Raw genomic sequence first — 16,831 nt, 5'->3', positions numbered from 1 at the left:
CAATATTAGAATAAGTGGGATCCCAGAAGAAGAAGAAAGAGGGGGGCAGAAGGTATACTGGAAAATTATAGCAGAGAACTTCCCTAATGTGACAAATGGAACAAGCATCAAAATCTAGCAGGCATAGAGAACACCCCTCAAAAACCAATAAAAATAGGTCCACACCCCCTCAACTAGTAGTAAAATTTACAAGGTTCAGTGACAAAGAGAAAATCCTAAAAGCAGCTCAGGACAAGAGGTCTATAAACATACAACGGTAGAAATATTACACTGGCATCAGACCTATTCACAGAGACCTGGTAGGCCAGAAAGGACTGGCATGATATACTCAAAGCACTAAATGAGAAAAATATGCAGCCAAGAATACTATATCCAGCTAGACTGTCACTGAAAATAGGAGAGATATAAGCTTCCAGGACAAACAAAAACTAGAAAAATTTGCAAACACCAAACCAGCCCTACAGGAAATACTGAAAGGGGTCCTCGAAGCAAAGACAGAGTCTAAAAGTAACAGACCAAAAAGGAGCAGAGACAATATACAGTAACAGTCACCTTACAGGCAATACAATGGCACTAAATTCTTATCTTTCAATAGTTACCCTGAGTGTAAATGGGCTAAGTGCCCCAATCAAAAGACACAGGGTATCAGAATGGATAAAAAAACAAAACCCATCAATATGCTGTCTACAAGAAACTCATTTTAGACCCAAAGACACCTCCAGATTTAAAGTGAGGGGGTGGAAAACAATTTACCTTGCTAATGGACATCAAAAGAAAGCTGGGGTGGCAATCCTTACATCAGATCAATTAGATTTTAAGCCAAAGACTATAATAAGAGATGATGAAGGACACGATATCATATTCAAAGGGTCTGTCCAACAAGAAGATCTAACAATTTTAAATATCTATGCCCCTAACATGGGAGCAGCCAACTATATAAACCAATTAATAACAAAATCAAAGCAACACATCGGCAAGAATACAATAATACTAGGGGACTTTAACAAAATGTTAAATGGACAAATCATCCAAGCAAAAGATCAACAAGGAAATAAATGCCTTAAAGGACACACTGGACCAGATGGACATCACAGATATATTCAAAACATTCCATCCCAAAGCAACAGAATACACATTCTTCTCTAGTGCACATGGAACATTCTCCATCACATCCTGGGTCACAAATCAGGTCTCAACTGGTATCAAATGATTGGGGTCATTCCCTGCATATTTTCAGACCACAATGCTCTGAAGCTAGAACTCAATCACAAGAGGAAATCTGGAAAGAACCCAAATACATGGAGACTAAAGAACATCCTTCTAAAGAATGAATGGGTCAACCAGGAAATTAAAGAAGAATTGAAAAAAATTCATGGAAACAAATAATGAAAACACAACAGTTCAAAATCTGTGGGACAAAGCAAAGGCAGTCCTAAGAGGAAAATATATAGCAATACAAGCCTTTCTCAAGAAATAAGAAAGGTCTCAAATACACAACCTAACCCTACACCTAAAGGAGCTGGAGAAAGAACAGCAAAGAAAGCCTAAACCCAGCAAAGAAAAATAATAAAGATCAGAGTAGAAATCAATGAAACAGACCCAAAGAACAACAGAACAAATCAACAAAACTAGGAGCTGGTTCCTTGAAAGAATTAATAAGATTGATAAACCCCTGCCCAGTCTTACCAAAAGGAAAGAGAAAGCACCAAAATAAATAAAATCATGAATGAAAGAAGAGAGATCACAACTAACACCAAAGAAATACAATTATAAGAACATATTATGAACAACTATACACCAGCAAATTTGACAAACTGGAAGAAATGGATGCCTTCCTAGAGACAAATAAACTACCAAAACTGAACCAGGAAGAAACAGAAGAAATGAACAGACCCATAACCAGTAAGGAGATTGAAGCAGTCATCAAAAATCTCCCAACAAATAAGAGCCCAGGGCCAGACAGCTTCCCTGGGGAATACTACCAAACATTTAAAGAAAAATTAATATCTATTCTCCTGAAACTGCTCCAAAAAATAGAAGGAAAACTTCCAAAGTTATTTTATGAGGCCAGCATTACCTTAATCCCAATACCAGACAAAGACCCCATCAAAAAGGAGAATTATAGACCAATATCCTTGATGAATATGGATGCAAAAATTCTCATCAAAATACTAACCAGTAGGATCTAACAGTACAAAGGATTATTCACCACAAATATTATTCAGCTAGTGGGATTCATTCCTGGGCTGCAAGGTTGGTTCAACATCCACCAATCAATCGATGTGATACAATACATTAATAAATGATAGAACAAGAACTGTAGGATCCTCTCATTGATGCTGAAAAAACATTTGACTAAGTACAGCATCCCTTCTCAACCAACTCTTCACAGTATAGGGACAGAAGGTACATACCTAAGTATCATAAAAGCCATCGATGAAAACCCCACAGTGAATATCAATCTCAATGGGGAAAAACTGAAAGCTTTTCCCCTAAGGTCAGGAACACAGCAGGGCTGTCCACTATCACCACTGCTATTCAAGATAGTACTAGAAGTCCTAGCCTCAGCAATTAGACAACAAAAAGAAAGAAAAGGCATCCAACTCGGCAAAGAAGTCGTCAAATTCTCACTCTTTGAGGTGATATTATACTTTATGTGGAAAACCCGAAAGACTCCATTCCAAAACTTCCAGAACTCATTCAGGAATTCAGTAAAGTTTCAGGATATAAAATCAATGCACAGGTATCAGTTGTATTCCATACACCAATAGCAAGACAGAAGAAAGAGAAATTAAAGAGTCAATCCCATTTACAATTGCACCTAAAACCGTAAGATACCTAGGAATAAACCTAACCAGAGGCAGTCTCTGTACTCAGAAATCTATAAAGTACTCATGAAAGAAATTGAGGAAGACACAAAGAAATGGAAAAATGTTCCATGCTCATGGATTGGAAGAACAAATATTGTGAAAATGTCTATGCTACCTAAAGCAATCTACACATTTAATGCAATCCCTATCAAAATACCATCCATTTTTTTTTCAAAGAAATGGAACAAATAATCCTAAAATTTATACAGAACCAGAAAAGACCCCAAATAGTCAGAGGAACGTTGAAAAAGAAAGCCAAAGTTGGTGGCATCACAATTTCAGACTTCAAGCTCTAATACAAAGCTGTCATCATCAAGAAAGAATGGTACCAGCACTAAAAGAAACACATAGATCAGTGCAACAGAATAGAGAGCCCAGAAATGGACCCTCAACTCAACAAGATTAGTTGACCTGGTCAACTAATATTCGACAAAGCAGGAAAGAATGTCTAATGGAAAAAAGACAGTCTCTTCAACAAATGGTGCTGGAAAAATTGGACAGCCACATGCAAAAGAATGAAACTGGACCATTCCCTTACACCACACACAAAAACAGACTCCAAATGGAAAAGGCCTCAAAGTGAGACAGGAATCTATCAAAATCCTTGAGGAGAACACGGGCAGCAGCAACCTCTTCCACCTCAGCCACAGCAACTTCTTCCTAGAAACATCGCCAAAGGCAAGTGAAGCGAGGGTAAAAATGAACTATTAGGACTTCATCAAGATCAAAAGCTTCTGCACAGCAAAGGAAAACAGTCAACAAAACCAAAAGCAACTGGCAGAATGGGAGAAGATACCTGCAAATGACATAATAAGAGCTAGCATCCAAAATCTATGAAGAACTTCTCAAACTCAACAACCAAAGAACAAATAATCCAACCAAGAAATGAGCAGAAAACAGGGACATTTCTGTGAAGACATCCAACGACCAAAACACACATGAAAAAAAGCTCAACATCACTTGGCATCAGGGAAATACAAATCAAAACCACAATGAGATACCACCTCACACCAGTCAGAATGGCTAAATTAACAAGTCAGGAAATGACAGATGTTGGCGAGGATGCAGAGAAAGGGGAACCCTCCTACACTGTTGGTGGGAACACAACTGGTGTAGCCACTCTGGAAAACAGTATGGAGGTTCCTCAAAAAGTTGAAAATAGAGCCTATGACCCAGCAATCGCACAACTAGGTATCTCTATCCTAAAGATACAAATGTAGTGATCCGAAGGGGCACGTGCACACAAATGTTTATAGCAGCATTATCCACAACAAACTATGAAAAGAACTTAGATGCCCATCAACAGATGAATGGATAAAGACAGATAGATAAATAGATAGATATAGTGTATGTATATGTGTGTATACACACACACACACACACACACACACACACACACAATGGAATACTATGCAGCCATCAAAGGATCAAAAAAACCAAAATCTTGCCATTTGCAATGATGTGGATGGAAATAGAGGGTATTCTGCTGAGCAAAATAAGTCAATCAGAGAAAGACAATTATCATTCCATCTCCCTGATATGAGGAATTTGAGAGGCAGGGCAGAGAGTTGTTGGGGGAAGGGAGGGGGAAAAAATGAAAAAAGATGGGACCAGGGAGGGAGACAAACCATAAGAGACTCTTCATCTCAGGAAACTGAGGGTTACAGGAGGAGAGGGGAGAGGATGGGGTGGCTGGGTTATGGACACAGGGAGGGTATGTGCTACTGTGAATGCTGTGAATTGTGTTAAGACTGAGGATTCACAGACCTATACCCCCGAAGCAAATAATACATTGTGTAATTTTTAAAAAATTATACTGGATGTGAGGACTTGACCCCAGTGGATTAGGACACTAAGCCACCCAGAGGAGGTATTCCAAGTCAATTTCCAAAGAACTAGAGCCTTACCAGATGGGAAGTCTTATAGCAATCACAGAAGTAGTCCCTCTTCCCCCAGTAGGTCTCAGACCTCCCAACAATACCGGCACCCCAGAGCCACACGGGTGTTGCTGCTTAGGTGTTTGTATGCAGAAATCTGTCCTCCTATGGGCACAGCTTTAAAAAGTTGAATTGCCCATTAGTCTTGGAGACCAACCTTTGAGGGAGCCATCTGTTGACAAAATCTTTAATGTGTTTCCTATTAGTCCAGTCATCCTTCCAGTTAGACCTGCAGCAGTGAGACTATATGGCAGGTGGGAAAACCACAATGTATCCCAGGCTTCTGCCCACTCTTGGATGTCATGACCAGTAAAACATGACCCCTGATCGCTACAGGAGTCGGCGTTTGTACACGCTCTCAGGTTCTGTTAATCTGTTCCACCTGCAACCTAATTAGCTCTTTTACAGGCAAAGGTTTGTACAAGTCCTGTGCAAGTGTCCACACTGATCAGTGCATATCTGTCCCTTTCAATACTGGCAAAGGACCTATGTAATCTACCTGCCAGCAAGAAACAGGGCTTGTAATCTGCCCAACATACCCCAGCGTATGGTACAATGGCCGTCAACTGAGGTGGCAATGGGGACAGTCCTTGTCAGCAGCCTGTGGACTCAAATTTTTTTTTTTTTTGACTCAAATATTTTAAAGGCAAACATAACCTTTTTACTATTTGCCAAGTAGTTCTGGGACATCAGTTGTTTTCCCAATTTACAACTGACCTACAATGAACCCACTCTGCTATATCAGACAGGGTCAGCATCTCCTCCACCAGAACATGTGCCTGGGCAGAGCATTTGCCTCATCAGTGCGTGGTGGTGTGGCTGGGGAGGAAGCAGGGAAACAGGCCTTACTTGGAGAGCTGCATCAGGCTTAGGGCACACTTCCCAAATACCTTCCCCCACAGTTCTACTCCTCACAGAGGTCTATTTAATATACCCCAACCTTCTTTGTGCCATCAAAGCATCCATGCTCTCAACCCCTACAACACTACCCAGGTGTCAGTAGCCAAATCAATGAGCATTGGCTCATATGTCAACACAATCCATACCACTCTCAATTCTGCCCACTGACTACTTTGTTTAAGTTCTTTCTTCAAAGTATATCAGAATCCAGCCAGATGGCAGAGGAATGCCATACAGGCAGGTTTCCCCTGCAACTGCCACCAGTATACTATGCATCCACCAGAGGGGGGTGCATAATGTCAGCAACTTCTGGAAGTTGGGCTGTTGGGTTGGGCTGACTTAGGTGACCAGCCCTCAAAATGAGTGTAGCTCATGAGACAGCAGGTTGGTATTAAAAGCACTCCTGCACCGCAGGTAAGCATGTTACTTCTGTAAGGTGCTTACCTGAACACAGGCACACTTAGATTTGCTGAACAAATCCTTAATTCATTCTCCCACTGGCAGAAAGGTTCATACCATCATAGGCAAATCAGCACTCAGTCCCTCTGTCTGCTGAAGCACAAGATATATAGCTAATAGTTGTTCTTCAATGGGACTACACCTGGTTTCTGTTCTCCTCCATAAATGAGACCAGAATCCTAATGAGATCCATTTCCCATTTCGTCAATCTCACAAGCCCCAGCCAAACCCTTCTAGATATGAATTTACATCTAATTCACAACTCCTACCTGGCATTAATACCCCCAAGGTCTGTACTCGTTTTACTTCCTTTTTTTCCCTGAAGACAGCCTCTTATTGGGACACCTCAGTCAGTTAAGCATAGGCCTTTGGCTCAGATTGTGATCTCAGGGTCCTGGGATGGAGTCCCATGACCTCGGGCTTGCTGCTCAGTGGGAAGTCTCCTTCACTATCTCTCTCTGCTCTTCCTCTTCTCCCCATTCAGGCGTGTGCACTCTCTCTAATAAATTAAATCTTTAAAAAAAGATAGCCTATTATTGGTTTGCACCCCAATCCCATCAGCTTACCCTCCTAACTAAGGCATTTAAAAGGTCTTAATATCTGCTCTATTGCTAGAAAGGGAACAGAAAATCTCCAGTAAACCAATAAACCAAAAGCCTGTAATTCCTCTACAGTTTTAGGGATTGGGAAGGCTTGCATTTTACAATGACCGTCTCTGGCATCACTTGTCTTACTTGACCAGATGATGCCCAGGAACTTTACCGATTAACCCAGCCCTTAGATTCCTGTCTGTATTTACCTCTCAGAGACTTTACACCTGAACGTGTAAGACATTTCAGTTCTTACACATTTGAGACCTGAGATAATAAGGTCTTATACATTTGAGACCTGAGAACCAAGGAGACAGGGAGGGTAAATCATCACAGTTTAACATTACACCTATATAATGATAAAGCACCGTCATCTCTGACAATATCCATTTTTCCAAATCTCTGCCTACCAACCTGTGACAAACTGTGGGACTACTGAGGTACCCTTAGAAAGTCCATTGTCTCCTGTTCCACAGTAAAGGAAATTAATCTTAAAATTCATGTCCTAATGAATAGTGGAAAGGCATTAGACAAATCTGGTACATGATGATAAGCCTTAATGGATGCCATGATTTCCTCTAACAATAAGGCTGTATTAGGCACCACAAGAACATGGACAGACGGGAGTAATTTTACTGAGTTCCCTTAACCTTCTGTTATTTGCCAGGTCCCATTAGATTTCACTATAGGCCAAACCGACTACTGAATGGGCACTGAGCAGGCCTGATGACCTCTGTCTTTTCTAATTCTTTAATGGTGGTAGTAACCTCGTCATCCTTCCCTAGTAGCTCATACTGTTTTATGTTTATGACTCTTCAGAAACTGGCAGCCCTACAGGCTCCCATTTTGCATGACCCACAACGGGTTTCACTACTCGGATATGCAACCTGAATCCACCTGTGGAGCTGTGCCTAAGATACTCAAGCGAGGGAAAGCCACACTAGAAAACAATGGGGAAGAAGCCTGCCAATCTGTAGGTACAGACTAGTTTGGAGGACCTTGATAATTTGTTCCAAATAAACATCAACAGCCTTTATTTCTCCCCAGAATTTCTAGGGTTTCCGAAAGTGTGCATTCAGCTCCAGTGTCTATTAGTTAGCACAGTCTGTTAATGCAAGAGCAATAAATGGTTAATTCAACATGGGGCCTCTAGTTCCCCCCTACTGTTGCCTAACCCCTAGTCTCTAGAGGTATAGGGTATACACCACTGAAATTCCTGTTAGCAGAGGAGATCCGGGGAAACACCTGGTTTTCTCGAGCCTTCCATAATGCTAGCAAGACCAAACTGGGTTGTCTGTATTTTCTTTCAGGATCCTGTATAAAATTAGGACTTGCCATTATAGTTTGTGAGACCTTGATGGGCCCCCTTTCTGCCATTTTCTCATTGGGAAGATTCTTTGCTTTTCCCATTTTTCAACCTATTTCCCCTAAGAGAGATTCTTTTGGCCTCACTTAAGTCAACCACCATAGTAGCTACCTTAGCAATGCGCCAATTAACCACAGGGGCAAGGACTGATATTAAGTCCAACAAGAGCTGACAATAATATAAGGCCTTCCATACCAGAGGAAAGCAATTCTTTGTCTAGATCACTAAAATGCTAAGTGTAAATGGCAGGTTTCACTCCCAGTTCACACAGAATTTCTAGTGGTTCTTCCGTGGAGATCAAGGAACAGGCCCCTTTTAGGCCAAGTTATCTTAACTCTAGAATTTATCCAATCAAGTTAACCAAGACTGTCCCAAGACAGACTGTGGCATGTACTTGTTGCAAGGCAGGCTGAGCGCTGACTGCGGGGCCCTGCTCTTGGACTTCAGCCTCCAGAACCGTGAGGAGAACGAGTGCACAGCTGCCAGCTCTGACTGCTACCCCACCCCACACCTGTCCTTGGGGAAGGAGCTCCATCTGCAGCGAGGCTCCAGGTTATGGTGGCAGAAGCGCCTCCAACACCAGAGCTGATAAACCACAAGGAAGCTGAGACGGCCATGCAAGTTGTTGTGGGTTCCAGCTCTGGCTCAGTCCCTTCTGGTCTCGCTGGAGCAGACTCCCATCACCCGCTCTGTGCCTCACTTGTGAAAAGTGGTGATCACATCTGGCTGGCTTATTACCGGGTTGTCGTGAGAACCCAGGGAAAAGTAGGGAAGACGAGTTCTGTGTCCTATGGAAAGGACTATAGATTTTAGGATAAAGACGCATCTGAATCCACAGCTGCCCATCTGTGAAAATAAAGACCAAGCTGCAGACAGATGTTGGTGATCTGGCACTGACTTCCAGCATCAAAATTCTAACCACTATCCTGGCTCAATTTTCAAATACTTAAATTTAATACTTAATATTTTAAAAGTTAACTTTCAAGAAAAGTTGCTTGCTCTCCGCCAAGCAGGGCCATTTTGGACATCCCAAACCTCCAACAAATACCCTCTTCCCCAGAATCCCACCACTGCAACACCCAAGCTGCCACCGCCACCCTGCACCCCTGTCGGCCGCTCTGCCTAAAGCGGCTGGCCTGCTCCACTAAGTCTGGGGCAGAGTACTCACTCCCTCACTGTCGTTTCCTGACTGGTGGAATTTTTCCTTCCTCATCCTCAGGCAAGCAAGTGGCCTGGAGCTGTGTTCCAACCAGAGGATGTGCCTTAAGTCCCCCTCCTCCTCTACCACCACCTCCTCCTCATCAGTCACTACCCCAGGGATCCCACGCCTCTGGGTCCCTACTCTCCTGAGACACCACAGTTCTCCCTTCAGTCCTCCCTTCAGCACTCACCCTTCTCCAGCCTCCCAAGGCCCTAATTCCCAAGGGACCCTCCTGCTGTTGGATTCCTCCAGACACAACATCCCAAGGGGAGGAACAGGCGGCTCACACACCCCCTTTCCTAAACCAAAGCGCTCATCCCTGCTGCTCAGATTCCCACCCTACTCCTGACTCCCCTCCACCGTGCTTCCCCATGCAGACCATGGGCCCAGCCATGCAGCAACTGCTGGTCAGTGGCTACCTCCCTGCTCTCAGACAGACCTTCTAACAGCCCCTGGGGTGCCCCCCCACCTCCGCACTCACAAGCCTGGCCCTGCCAGCTCAGGCTTCCCCTCCACTCCCACCACTCACTTCACCATCTCCAGCTGGCTTGCCAGTGCTTAGAAGGTGCACGAGGGACAGTCAAGTATCCTCCGGACTCAGAAGGCACCCTGAGACCAAAAAAAAACTTCGAGCCTCCTGTGGGACCGTTTTTACCTTTCTACTCAGAATAACTCACCAACAGGGAGAGACAGGGAGGGATGGGGCGGACACATCACCCAAGTGGCTGCTCTCCGCCAAGCAGGGCCCATAACCATCTGATTTCCCAGAGCGAGGGGCCCAGTGGGGTGGTCACAGGATAGTCAGCCTTCCTGCATGCTGGTCAGGGCCAACATCAACCTTCATGGAGCCCACAATACTCAGCCCAAAGGAAGGTCACAGTCCAGCCATGAACAAGATGGAGGGCCAATGATGGAGTCCGTGTTATCAGTACTCTCACACAGACACGTAAGGACTGAAGAGTACCCTCCCCCACTAAACAGTAAAACATTCATCAACAGAAAAATAAATTCCATATCAAAAAAAAAAAGAATTCCATATCTGTTCGATGGAGTTCCATGCAGCTGTTATCAAGAAAAAGGCAGATCTATGTATTGATGTAGAAAGCTGTCCATACTCTGCCAGGGGAAACAGGCAGGAATTGAATTATGTAATGCGTAACAGCTGCTTGTTACTAAAAATAAATAAATAAAAGTGTCACAGAGAACTTCTCTGGAAAATGAGAAGGGAGTTGGGGAGGGAGGAGAATAATCTTCATTTTTAAAATATATTTCCGTATTTGCATTTCATTTACCTAAAAAGTACTGAATTAAAACACACTATGTACCAGCACTGTTCTAGACACAGGAAATAAGTACTGAAAGGATTAAGTCCCTGCTTTCACGGAGCTAACACTCTCTAGTGGGGGCAACCACTAAACAAGGAAATATGCAGTAGTACCTGCTATGACAAAAATAAGGAAATGTGGGGTGCCTGAGTGGTGCAACTAGTTAGGCATCTGACTCTTGGTTTCACCTCAGGTCATGATCTCGCCCTTGTGAGATCGATCCCCACGTCTGGCTCTGCTAAGCATGGAATCTGCTTAAGATTCTCTTTCCCTCTTCCTCTGCCCCTCCCTGTGCTCTTGCTCTCTTTCTCGCTCTCAAATACATATATCTTTAAAAAATAAGAAGAAGAAGAAAATGCAACAGAGGTAAATACATGGTCACTTCAGATTGCGTGATCAGGGATGGCCTCTCTGAAGAGACCAGAATGACCAGAGGAGCAAATCTTAAGTCCTGGGAAAGAACATTTCAAGCAGAAGAAACAGCTAATGAAAAGTCCTGGAGGAAAATGGTAGGGAGAATGCGCCAAATGAGGTCAGAGGAGCAGGCAGGGGCTTTGCTGGCAAGACTAATGAGTCCATATTTTATATTAAATGATCTGAAACTTGTTACAGTCATAATGATATTTTTACTTTTGAAAGAAAAAAATTAAAACAAAAATTAAAATGCCAAGAGCCACAGTGGATTTTCTTAGAGATCTCTAAAACAAATAACTGTTCTAAGCACAGTTCATTCTACCTCTATTATCTTCTTTAGGATCTGTCGAAATCGAAGAGTTAAGGCATCAGATTTTTTCTTCAGGAGGTTTCGACCTGTCTGTGCTCCTTTTAATCGAGCCTTCATGATGGTCTGTGCCCTATATAAACAAAATTAAAGATATTTATTCCCACTGTTTAAAAAACATATAAATACTTCCCCAATATAGTATTAAAATTATGCCTTCCTCTTTGATGTCATGATTTTAAGAATATATAGCATCTGTGATGAAAGTTATAATTTTTCTCAATGTCACTGACTTGTTCCAGAAATATTAAGTTCATTTATTTAAAACAGAAATATTCTTTAACAAATATCTGGGAAAAGTTAATTTACTATATCATAATAAAATTTATCAAGAGTCCTATTTTATGATGCCACCATAGCTAAAATATTTGATTTGCAAATTAAAGTAACGTCTCTGTTTCCATTACAAGTGTATTAAGTAAGCATTTTTTAAAAATGTGTCCACTAATAAGTATCAAAATTTGAAATGCACTTACCTTCAGGACCAACAAGTCCATTGTGAAGAATTTATCCTACAGACTTACTCCCACATGTACACAAAAGTATATGCAAGGTTAAGGATGACAAATCCAGCCTTGTGTGTAATAGCAAAAGGGTGGAAACACACTAAATGTTCCATAAATCACAGTTCATCATAAAATGGAATGATAAACAGTCATTAGAAAAAGATAAAAAAAAATATAAACTATATTATAGTCTCTTACACATGCAAAGTAAGGGATAAATATGCTTATATTGACACAGAGAATACTTTTAGAAAAGAGTCACAGAAACTGGTAAGTTTCCTTTGGGAAATGGGACTAAAGGGAAAAATGGATTTACTTCCCACTATATTGATATTCTTAAGGACCTCTTATAACATATACCACAACGAATAATTACTTTTTCTATTAAAAGTGTGGCATTAAAGTGTTTTCATTTCATCAAAATCCTACCACCAATAATTTTACTACTTTGCAAATGACTCAAGGAACCAATGACACCCATTTCTGAAAAGTGACAAACTACAGAAGTCTTATCTCTTATTCCAGTCTTTTCCCAACAGAAACCCCAATATCAAAGCCAAGAAAGTAACTGCAGAAATTGACAATTTTGTTCTTGCTGCCATATGCCAGATAACATTTAATAATTTTTTTTAAAGTAGGTAAAAGATTTAACAATAGATTGTATAATGTAGATACTTAAGATGATTTGTATAAGGGGATATAATTTCATATGACTGGTGTTATAACCAACTGCAAAATAGCATGTATTAATGGACCTTTGGGTAAATTCTTAGATTTTACTGAAATCTTTTACCAAAGTGGATAGGTTACTGAGACAATTCTATAGCTGGAAGAAACCTTAAACATGATCTTGAAAATGAAGCTTAAAAAAATGAAACACTTCCTCCCACTCTGGGCGGGAGTGGGGAACAGGACGACAACTGAAACACATTTCTGATTCCAGTTCCTTGCCCACCACTCAAACTAAGGCTCAAACCTAGGCCCACTGGATCCCAACCACCCGTCACACTGCCTATTATACAGCACCAGATGAACAGTTCTGTTTGAAACTACTATCAGTAGCTGAATTTGCACTGACTGATCTCACTGGAGGTCTAACCAAGTGAAGCTGGTTCAGTTTCCAGCCTTAGCTGGAGCTATCCACCCCAGTGTGTACATTTAACATATTATCTTGTTGACACTAATGACCAGAATTTGGAGCTCAAAGACTTGAATCAAATTTAAGTCAAATCCCAGTACTGCAGATTCAATATAGCAAAAAACATGAGCTGGCTGATAAAACTGATGAATTTACCGGGGCACCTGGGTGGCTCAGTGGGTTAAGCCTCTGCCTTTGGCTCAGTTCATGATCCCAGGGTTCTGGGATCAAGCCCCACATCGGGCTCCCTGCTCAATGGGGAGCCTGCTTCCCCCTCTCCCTCTCTCTCTGCCTGCCTCTCTGCCTACTTGTAATCTCTCTCTGTGAAATAAAGATAAAATCTTTTAAAATAAATAAATAAATAATGAAAAAATAAAATTGAATTTACCAAGCTAATTTTAATTTCCTCCTAGCTAATAATAGCACCTCTGTGAAATAGACACATTTTAAATCTTGAGACTTGACGAATGACTTGCCCAAAGGCTTACAGCCAGTATGTCATAGAACCTAGATTTGACAGACTCTTGCTGACTGCAAATCCCTCAAGCCTCTTTTGCTTTCAGTCTAAACTTTGTTTTGTTCTCTCTGCTGCATAAGGGGGAGACAGCCCCACCTCACAGGATAACACTGTAAGGTGGAACTGTCTGACACAGAAGTCACTGAAGTATTTTCTAACCCAGCTCTTAAAGAAACAACTCCTTTCAAGTTTTAGGGTTGCTAAGCTTTAGGGAAAATGTTTGACCTTCAGCCAGAAGGATGACTTTGTTTTCGGCTGAATCAAAGACATCTGACTACATGACAAAATACCTGCTGCTAAGCCTTGGGGAAAATATTTACAGAAGCACTAACTTCCTGCACCTTATTTTCCTCTCAATCAGCAAGCTAAGTGCTCTCAAATAACAATTTTCACTTTTACAAATCTATTAGTCTTCTTGTCTAAGCCCAAAGACGTCCATTTTAACTTCTTAGTCTCAAACCAAAAACAAAACAAAACAAAATGTTAACATTCTGACTACTATTAAAAAATAAACACAGCCAGACATTCAGGTGGTGAAAACAGATTTTGTGCAGTAACCAATGACAGTAGGAAAAAGAGCTGAGCCCCATTCTGACTTGTGCAGAAGTGATTGGACATTTTACTTTTTTTTTTTAAAGATTTTATTTATTTGACAGAGGGAGAGAGAGTGCATATGTGCGCAAGCACAAGAGGGCAGAGTGGCAGGCAGAGAGAGCCCACTGAGCAGAGATTCCCCATAGAAGGCTTGATCCCAGGACCCTGGGATCATGACCTGAGCGTAAGGCAGACACTTAACCAAATGAGCAACCCTGGTGCCCCTGGTTGGGCATTTTAAAGGGAGAGAAGAAAGAGCGGACTCAAAAAGAGTCACAGAAGTAAAAAATTAAAAAGGGCTGGTCACTGAAAATGACACTTGCTACTTGGCAATCATGGAAGTTAGGATTCCATCTTCCCAGAGACTGGGAAACATCCATCCTTCCCAATAACTACATTTCAAAGAAATGGCTTTCAGATCCTTGAGAATGACACTTCTAAGTTGTAGGATAGAGATGTATATTTCAAAAGGAAAAGAAAGGATGCATAATTGTAAGCCATTTTTAGTGAATGCCCTAAGAAAGGGAGGTCAGGAGCCTATCATCAGGCATTGGATAGAACAAATTCTCCTGGAGCACCTGGCTTTCTCCACAGGTATTTTCACCAGTGCCGGGGTCAATCAAAGAACACAGCCATAGGCCATTCTAGTTTGGTGGTCTTTCAGTGCAGACATTTATGAGACTCATGGTCAAGTTCTGGGAGTTCTGCAGATCTCCCTACCCCAGGGTAGCTTGATCCTTATCTATTTTACAAACGGTGCCTTTCTCCACAGCTGACTTGCTTCCCACTTAATATAAACATCTACTAGAAAATCAATGGGTGAATGTAAAAAATAAGCAAAAATAAATAAAAAGCCCCCAAACCCCTTCATTTCATTAAGAGCTATAGCCAAACTGAAAAAGACAGAAAGCTAAGTCTTGGATTTGAATATAATTCTTTTATTTCAGGCATTCTCAGATTTTCCAAGAAAAAAATCAGGATGAAGGAAAAAAACAAGAACACCTCCTAAGAAATAGGACCACAATCAAAAGATCTAAATGTCAAAGTCAAATCTGATTTTCTACTCCTCAAGGGGGTGGGAGGAGAGGAAGTAGAAGAGGAGGAGTGGCCAAATAACAATCTTAACTATGACACATTCTTAGACAAATTTGAGAAAACTATAAAACCTTCTTTAAAAACTGGCCCAAACAGAGGCACCTGCCTTCAGCTCAGGTCATGATCCCTGCCTGGGTCCTGGGATTTAGCCCAGCATAGGGCTCCCTGCTCAGCTGGGATCCCGCTTCTCCCTCTCCGTGCCACTTGGCCTACTTGTGCTCTGTGTCAGATAAATTAATAAAATCTTAATATTAAAAACTGCCCAACACTTAGGGCGCTATGGTTTTTTTTATAGCCCTTCTACGGATTAATTCTCAAGACATTCTCTCCTCCTGGAGACAGCTCACAATTCAGTGGGAAAGCTATGTAAACAAATATTCACTTTACAGTCTGGGTGGTATTAACAGAGGTCTGTCTGAACGAGGCAAAATGGTAATGGAGCAAACGGAGTGCCTCGAAAACTCAGGGATATCTTCCCACTGCAGGTGACATTTCGTGGGATCATGGAAAATGAAAAGGGGCATCCAAGCTCAAACCTTACGACCACACTCGGGCAATTCGATTCAACCCCCAACTTGGCCTAGAAGCCTCTTCTATGTGCTTCTCACCACAGTAAACTTCCCTTCTCAAAATATTTATCAAACCTCGCTAGTTGGTCCATCTCTCCATTAAACCGTGGCCTCTCTCAGGCAAAACGGGATGATTCATAGTTCTATAAACCCACTGCCCAGCTCAATAAAGGAAAACGGGATGAAAGCCTCAATTAATGAGTAAAGTCAGCAGACCTCCGTAAAAACCAGCAGGCCGTGGCGCCTCGGTGGCTCAGTGGGTTAAGCCGCTGCCTTCGGCTCAGGTAATGATCCCGGGGTCCTGGGATCGAGCCCCGCATCGGGCTCTCTGCTCAGCAGGGAGCCTGCTTCCCTTCCTCTCTCTCTGCCTGCCTCTCTGCCTGCTTGTGATCTCTCTCTGTCAAATAAACAAATAAGATCTTAAAAAAAAAAAAAAAAACCAGCAGGCCGAGCAGCATGTTCCTACGGATTGGGATCGCTCTGTCCAGTGTGCTTCCCTCAGAGGAATGGGTGGGGGCCATTAAAGAGCAGCGCCCCCAAACTCACGAAAAGGAACGGGGGAGGGCTCAAGATTCGCCCAGCAAACAAGAAACCTCGCTGCTGGTCAAGGGTATGCAGGGACTGCTGCTCGGGACAGGCGTTCAAGAACCTATGAACGCTGCCCGACCCGTTCTTTTACTTACATGCGCGAGGGAAAGATTTCAATTCGGTCTTTGCCCGACATTCTGACGATGATAGTAAGGCTCGAATCCCCGGCCGGGCAACCGTAGCTTGCAAGAGCCCCAGGCACAGGGTCTTCCTCTACCGGAGTCAGCTGGTTGTGTCACCTGATCTCCTCGCGTTGCTAAGTGGCTGCTGGGATACGTGTATACCATTCTTCACTTCCGCTTCCTGTTGGCACGTGGGGAGGGTGGGGGAGAACAAGACAGAGGCGATGCCCGGATGTTAAGGCTTCGGACCCCCTCAACGAACCGCCCCTCACT

The 16,831-nt window shown here is 42.4% G+C and overlaps 1 protein-coding gene across 1 annotated transcript in view; it reads right to left on the bottom strand.

The window, feature by feature from the left end:
- The window catches only part of ATP6V1D (ATPase H+ transporting V1 subunit D), a 31,455-nt gene extending 14,754 nt beyond the window's left edge, over window positions 1–16,701 (bottom strand). The window contains exons 1-2 of the mRNA XM_044231318.1: window positions 16,532–16,701; window positions 11,385–11,502 (exon numbers count right to left, since the gene is read on the bottom strand). Of these exons, the coding sequence (XP_044087253.1) occupies window positions 11,385–11,502; window positions 16,532–16,572 (159 nt within the window). The 5' untranslated portion in view covers window positions 16,573–16,701. The remainder of the gene's footprint in view (window positions 1–11,384; window positions 11,503–16,531) is intronic.
- Between the last annotated feature and the right edge of the window lie 130 nt (window positions 16,702–16,831).

This window comes from Neovison vison, chromosome 13, assembly GCF_020171115.1.
Source record: "Neovison vison isolate M4711 chromosome 13, ASM_NN_V1, whole genome shotgun sequence".
NCBI classification, from domain to species: Eukaryota; Metazoa; Chordata; class Mammalia; order Carnivora; family Mustelidae; genus Neogale; species Neogale vison.
The sequence above is the reverse complement of the archived record's forward strand: the minus strand, read 5'-3'. Positions and strand labels throughout refer to the sequence as shown.